The sequence below is a fragment of the Nesoenas mayeri genome (genome assembly GCF_963082525.1).
Source record: "Nesoenas mayeri genome assembly, chromosome: 4".
Classification (NCBI taxonomy): domain Eukaryota; kingdom Metazoa; phylum Chordata; class Aves; order Columbiformes; family Columbidae; genus Nesoenas; species Nesoenas mayeri.
The window spans coordinates 21,494,345-21,502,262 of NC_137540.1; the positions used below are offsets into that span (position 1 = coordinate 21,494,345).

Consider the following 7,918-nt stretch of genomic DNA (forward strand, 5'->3'; position numbering starts at 1 on the left):
GTATTTGCATATCTAATATTAATTAAGAAAGAAAAAAAAAAGGGGGGGGGGGGGGGTGGAGAAGGAAGGGGAAAGTTGGGGCAGATGACATCAGACCAGAAATTTGGATTACTCACAAAACTACATGCTAAAATCCAGGCATTATATCTTAGAAGTAGCGTAGCTGTTTCACCCTGCCAAATCTGAGGAGCTCCCACCGAAAAAAAAAAAAAGAATATTGAGAAAAACTTAAATAAAAAGATAATCTTGCCCTCAGTGAAATTAGTGTGAAACAGGCAGTTGTTAAAACGATGTCCATGGGGATGGAGCCACTCTTGCGCTGTGTGACACTGCTGCCTGACATTCCGAAGGATGCTCTGCCATATGGTTACACTGTTGTACCACAAAGCAAGGTTATTTCTTTCCTGGTTAGAAAACTCACATTTGAAAAATTATTCCCACATGCAAACTTAAATAATATATTTAATAGAAAAAGAAAAGCATTCTGATAGATACCAAGCATGAGTGGTTGGTGTAGATCCAGATGTATAATATTGCGCATTTGTCTACAAGATATAATAAGTTCTGATCATGATACAAAACTATTTAGCACATCTAGAACATCCTTTCAAAACATTCTCCTAAGGAGTTCTTACAGCAACCCTATGTAAAACACTTAGTGATTCATTTCTTCACAATCAGCAAATCAGATTATCATCTTAGTGTGCATTTAAGCTTATATAATTCAGTCAATGAAAATAACTTAAAAGAGGCCCTACACCTGGAAGTCTGAGAAGGGAAGGGACATGTCCAAAGCCATAGAACAAATCAGTTGTAGGACTAGAAGGAGATGGGCAACAGCAACAGGATGGACTGTTCTTTCAGCTGTCCTAATAGAACAGCTGGTCTATTTTCCAGTTTAAAAATCCCAAACCTAATTGCAAAAATCAGCACAAGCATTTACATATCTAAGGGCCTAAGTTTTGAGAATATTTTTGGTTTTGCAGTTGGAGGGTTGAGGTATTCAATTAAAGAAAAATGGGATCAGCTTTAGAGTTGGTACTGAATAGATGCCTTTCTAACTAACCTATTGCATTCTACAGCACTATTCTGTCTTCAGAGGAGAAAAAAAAATAAACAATGATGTGAGGAAAGGCAAAATGGAGACTTTTGAAATGGACTGACAAATGTAGCCTGCAATAGAGCAGCAAGTGTTGCTGACAGAGATGCAATCTCATGTACTACCAGAATGCAGAATTCTCAACAATTTTTTTCTTCTTTTGTCAAAGCTGCATTCATATGAATAACTGCAGATAAAGGCAAATTGGTTTTATAGAGGAAAACTAGTTACCATTTTAATCACAGAAAAAGTCTGAATTACTAAAAAAGCATACTTTATTTGGTTCCGTTTTAGCACCAGGAAGAGAGTGCTGGGGTTCCTCAATGTTTTGATGGAGATGAGATTTTTTGAGGTTATTTCAGATCATATTAAAGTTACTGGCAAATGAGGACTTTATTTCCTACTTTGTTAAAAACACAGTGAAACATTGTAAGAAATGCCTATTTTGGCCTTAGTTATGTCTCTGCTACTCCTGGCTACACAACTTCTGATTCCAAACAGAAGTCCTGTCTGCCCACCATGCTTACCTCCAGACCCTTGCAGCATCTACCTCAACACACTTGCCTGGTAGCTGTGCTGGTGGGGCCCTGGCAGGTCTACCAGGCCAATGGCTACAGAGCTCAATGGGCATTTAGGACCAATTTACTGCAGTACTTCTGGCAGTCCGATATGCTAATGTTGACATTCAAGGCAAGTATTTCTTCTGTTAGCAAAGCCTCACATAGGAGAGCAATCACAGTGATTTTTGACAGAAAGCATACCTTTGAAGGCTTTAAGGTTCTTGCAGCCTTTAAAAATTTCATTCTAAGCTAGCCAGTTGCAAGATATTTCAAAAGCTTAAGCTTCCCATGATCAAAGGCACTCTTGAATAACACTATTATGTTCTCCTCCTTAAATCCTGTCTACTTGGCAGTGTTGGTGAGGAATTCTGCAATTTATTTCTTCTACTAGTGAAGCATATTGAAACATGCAAAGTGCACACATATAACTCCTCAAGTGTCACATATTCTGTTGGCATCTCAGGATCTGATAATATTTTGAGAAAACCAGACGACTGTTTACTACACCATTTAATTTAGAAAGCAGAAAAGCGATCAATGTTTAGTAATGCCATTGTAGGCAAGACAAATATGTAGTTGCCACTTCATAGTCATATACTTTGAAAGTAACATTGATTAGAAAATAAAATTGGGGACCAAATTTTCAGTTCCTGAGTTAAAAATTTTCTTACCCAGTTTTGTTTGCTGTCTTTTCTGTAAAGTAGAGTGTATTCAGACAGCTGATTGCAGGTGCCAGGTGGTTCACTTTGCCTTCTCATTAGTGTATACAAACACAAGCTTTGTGTTATAGCAACCAGATGTACATTCATATTGCTCACATACTCAGTTTTGCCAATAATGAATGCTGTTAGTTTGCGGTAGACCATACAGCTCCTCACCGGTATTTTATCCATACTGTGCTTATTAGCATAAGGTAAAAACATTCAGTGGCACAACTCAACATCACAACTTATGCTGGCAGATGGTCTCTCATCTCAGCAAGGCTGGTCCAAGGCTGTAATCTCCTTTGGAGGGCCCTTCTATGTGCTCTCAGAGTATGTCAGGCAGGCAATCTTTATCTCAGTCTCCTACACTTGAATATAAACTATTTTACCTCTCTTTTTGTATGAAACACTGCTGAATATAAATATGCAATTTGTCCATAAAGCCCACAAAATTATTCGTCATTGCTCCTATGACAAACACAACTTCTAATCAGGAGAGAAGAAAGAGAGTGGGACAAAAAAAAATAGGCATATTGCAGCCTACTACCCGGCTATAATTCCTACCTGTTGGCTCAGGTTTGAGGAACAATGAGAATAGGAAGGCAGGACCTGTTCCCACCAAGAAAATGAACTGCTAGGAAAGCTATCAACTAGACTCAGCTTACTTTTTTACACAATTCTGTGACCTACTGCTAATTATATTGTGTTGTAGTCTAAGTCTTGATCCTGGCTTTTAATTGCTTGGTTTCCTCAAACATAAAATAATTTAAAAATTGCAAAATATATGCACCTGAGGCCACCTCCAAAATATTTGAATCAGACCTCCATATTCTGCATGAAAAATGAACAGGCAAGAAAATATGTAAGCATAAGCATTATCATCTGCCAGTATCTACAAGTTTTACAGCTATCTACCTAATATAAATACATATCTGGCTCTGGTTTTATATATATTTGTTTATTAGAAGTTTTGACATTTTTTGTCTTACCTGAAGTCATACCAGGGAACATGCCTTGTTTTAGGAAGAACCAGCCATCTCCACTAGCAAAATGGAGAAAGAAACATCTGGGACAAACACTCTGGCAGGCCAATGCTCTGGCATTTCAAGTTTGTCCCAGAACTGATTTCTATGAAAGGGCAATATGAGATGTAAGCCTGTTCTTTAACAATTTGGAAAGCATAAGAAAGGACAACTTTAGATGAGATAACCATCCTAGATCAGCCGCTAAGGCTGACAGGTTTCTTCTTACAATACTATAGGTACAAACGTGTTCAGATTCAAACTCAGATTCAGATTTTGTACACACAGCAAAACCACTCACTGGAGGAAAAGACTGAATAATCAACGATCATCTACTTTGTTTTTCCTTACCAAATAACTTTAAGCAGAGGCCCCAAACCTGTTGCAGTCAACAAATTAGAAGTTACAATGAAATGCTAATGAGCTATCTTCTGGCAGTCAGGATAATGAGATTTTTAAGCTGCAGAAGAAATTATACTCTCTAGCAATAATATCTGACCAGACAGTTGATTTGTCATAAAATAAGCTTTTATCTACGAAAAAAAAATACTTCAGTAAAAGCTCATATTCCTTCTAGTTTGTATATAAAAAGCTGCCATTCTGTGTAGCGGCAGCAGTTGTGTTTGGGGAGAATCAGAAAGGGTAATACATGCCTCAGTGCCACAAAAACAGCTGAATCTATGGCTGTAAGGACAACACTGCTAACACTGATGTCCTCATTCAGAGAGAGATGCTGAGCAAGTCAGGGAAACAATCCAGGCCAGCCAGTGCTGTAACACTCCAAGAGCTGCAGATGAGTAATTGACACCAGTATGTGGATCAATGGTGCTGAAGACACCTGTCTACTCACTGTCTCAAAAGAGGGGTGGGGGCAACAGAGCCTTACCATGATCTCCAGCTGTTTTGGCAAATTTACTTTTACAGAGTAGACTTCTCTCATCTCCCTATATCATTTATGATGCATGGAAAATATCACAGTTACTTGTGCAACAGCTGTAGCTGAGAAGCAGAGAAGAGAATCAAAAGAATTATATAAATGATGCAAACAGAAGTAAACTACGACAGCCTCAATATAAAACAGAGGAAATAGAAATGCATTGAAGACTACTTTCCTGGATAGCTATTAGTTTTACTTGAAATAAATCCTATAAATTCCCATTCTATACAGAAATTAGAAGACATTTTCTGTCTTACTAACCTTCTCAAGAACAATAATACCTGGGAAAAGACTGCAGTTTGCAGTTTTAAATTCCTGGGTCTTCTTTACAGAGTGATTTAATGCATATCACTTCCAGCTGGTTGAGTAAGGACCAGCCACCACTGAATGAACAGCAGAGATTGCCAACACATTCTAACAACATGAATGACAGGAAAAAAAACCCCAACACACACCAAACCAAACCAAATAAAAAAAAAACACCTTCCCCTCCCCCCCCAAAAAAAAAACCCCAAACCCCTCAAAACAAACAAACAAACCCCAAAGCCCTACCAAACAAAAAAAACCCAAACAAAACCAGAACACCAATTGTAAATTTTGCAGAGACACAGGAGCAACTTCAATTAGCTTAGTAAGGAAGCACAGGTAATTTTCTAAGCCCTGACAAAACCAATCACTATCAGTCCATATAGATGACCAAACACTTGGAAGGCTGTAAGCAGAAGCTCAACAGCACAACAGAGAAAGTCACGCACACTCATGGCTCTTTTAAATAAAGCTTTGTGTTCAGTGCTGGAAAGTCACAAGACACTTTCAGTGGTTGTGGCATGAAGGAAGCACCCTCATCATAGCAGCACTAAGGAATTTGCTGTAAGTTGAAGTTCCTCAGTATAGGTTGTCACTTGCTTTATGAACAGTCCTCTAAATCCCATTTGGAATTAAGATCATTCACAGAGTGAAGTCCTAATCAGCTTGATTAAGCGCAGCAAAATACCCTAATGAAGTTTGCCAAGAGGTCAGGTATCTGAGTGATAACTCAGCTGTTTGACAGCTGGGAAAATCATGCAAACAAGAAACATCTCATAATAGAATATTACTTTATCATTCCAAAATAAATAAGAGCTTATATGTTTGGGGAAGAAAAATATCTTAAATCAAAAAATGGGGAATGAATGGGAAAGTTCTGTTAAGGTTGCATCTTGAAAAAGAAGCAACAGCAACAATGACTTGCTAATACAAGAGCCGCCACATTTCATTGTGAAGCTGCAGTGTCAAGCAGGGCAAACTGCTGGAGTTGACAGTGTACCAGGAAGTCAATAAGTCTGTATAGAAGATTTGCTAGCTTTTGAACACTGTCAATATGTAGTGCCATTCCAATTATTTCAATCAAAGAGTATTCATTGGCAAATGCCGATTTACCATCCATGATGAAGGTAGGAATTGGGGAGGGTCCCAAACACATTCGAATCACAAAAATCAGATCCTTTTTAGAAAGTATTAATTGAGAATTCCACTTGCAAATAATCTCTCATAGATTTTCACAGAGCTCTTTTCTTTGTTGCAAATAAAACTAACAATACACCTGAAATATACTGGAATATCAATTATACTTAGCCAGAGAAATGTCCTAAAAGACAGCTATTCTGCACCAGGAGCTGTACAAACCACAGATGAGTCACTCCACAGCAATCTGTAGCAAACAGCAATACTTAGCTAGAGCACTGATCCTGCCAATTTTAAAAGTCTCTTGATTTTGTGCACTGCCGACAACTTCTTATTCAGAATTATGGCAGCTTGAGTCCTGGTCTTTGGGGAATAACTGCAAGACACTTCAGTGTCTGATTCTCCAAGTAGCTCATTAGGGTGGTGAAAAGCCACATGATGAAGGGGCAGTGCCACGCCTGAAGAGCTAGGGGTTCCTGTTGTCTTGAATTATTAACAAGTCAATATTTAGTGGACTGTTCCTGCCTGCCTACAGCAGGTGGTACCCCACTGCCTTTCACTTGGAAAGCATCTGCTTGCTCTGAGCCTCCCCAGAGCTTGCTACAGTCATTTGTTCGATTTAAGACAGACACTGTCATTATTCCGTGCAGCACTTCACAGAAATATTTCCTACTAAATGCTTGAACCATCTGAGCAGCACTAGGCAGGCTGCAGGCTTCATTAATAATGCATCCCTGCTTATCAATAGATTTAGACAACGGGTATTTAGAAGCTTCTTCAGAAGGAGTAGGTTTTTTTCACACCAGTTAGCTTCATTCTGTCAGTTCCTTGATGTAGACATTACATCCAACTGAGTTCTGAAAGGCAGAGGTGCTAAAATTGTATTTGAGCTGCTCCCTTGCTTTGGAGCGCCATTTGACTGATGTAACTCTTAAGATCAACCTTTCTGTTGTGTTATTCTTTGCTAGTTTGGGGGTTTGCGGGGAGGGTTGGAGGCAAGGTTACATTTACATTAAAACAGGAATATGCCTTTATCTTACTTTGAATACATGGAAGCATTGGTTGCACATTCTCAACAAATTCAGCTTCCACTAAAACTTCCCTGGACTCGTCTCACAAATGAGGGAAGAAAATTTAGTATTAGTTGCTTTATGATTTCCAGAGGAGTGGCAACCACTTTTGGCAAAGCATTCAGGCTGCTAAAAACTGAGTAAAAAATATCCAACTACTGCCTGGATCAAACAGCAGTGTGGACAAAGTAGCTATTGCCATATTTAATATAGGGGAAGGGAAAACAAAAAAAATATATATTTTTTTTTTTCCAAAATAGAATTATATCTACAGAAGGAATTTTAAAAGTAGCCTTGAATAGCTGTGTTGTGATTACAGGGAAAATATGCTTGGATCTCTTTTGGTTCTGCTAGTATGCCCTCCTTCTGGATCAGTTTTCCTCTCCATCAACCCCTTGATGAATCCCAGAGCCTCCAGGCAGATTTCTGCAGTGCAGTTTTCTTGTTTTCTGGGCTGGCTGTATTTGCTACTCATGAGCCTTTTTTTTTTTTTCTTTTACGAAGCAGTCAAGCAAAGCATGTGTACAGATCTTACCTACACCGTCATCTTTATTGAAAGTTTACGGAAATATTTTTCAGCCCTGTTACCTCCAGCCCTCCATGAGGAGAAGCTGCTGTTTGCTGTAGTTCCTGCCTGCTCATCTCTAGAGAAACTCATCTCTAGCTGATCTGAACAATCCACTCAGCAACTTCACACCTTTTGGTAGACTTGGAATCTTTCACTACTTTCATATCCCTTGTCTCTGGCTTGCAGAAGGAATCCAGTCTGCCAGGTTTTCTTGGAGTCAAGGAGGGGCATTTGCTATTTGCTTGCCATAATTCCTTGATTCTCCATGACAGGAAATTTTCTAAGATTTTTTTTTTCCTTCAACTAAAGGAATTAATTAAATGAGACTTTGGCAAAAAGTGTGGAAATATTTATGAATAATGGCAATAGTCAAAGTTTGCTGTCAGGGTAATTGCAGATTGCTTTTACTATAGACTGGTTTATGTGTATAATTGCTGGTTGCTAAAGAAATAATTACATACCACTTTTTTTTTTTTCCAGGCCAGTAAGATTCACTCTGCATACACAGATTAATC

At 38.6% G+C, this 7,918-nt stretch overlaps 1 protein-coding gene across 1 annotated transcript in view; it reads right to left on the minus strand.

The window, feature by feature from the left end:
• Positions 1–6,403, minus strand: part of TTC29 (tetratricopeptide repeat domain 29) — a gene marked incomplete at both ends in the record, with an annotated part of 178,700 nt that extends 172,297 nt beyond the window's left edge. The window contains one exon of the mRNA XM_080343825.1: positions 6,299–6,403. Within this exon, the coding sequence (XP_080199951.1) occupies positions 6,299–6,403 (105 nt within the window). The remainder of the gene's footprint in view (positions 1–6,298) is intronic.
• Between the last annotated feature and the right edge of the window lie 1,515 nt (positions 6,404–7,918).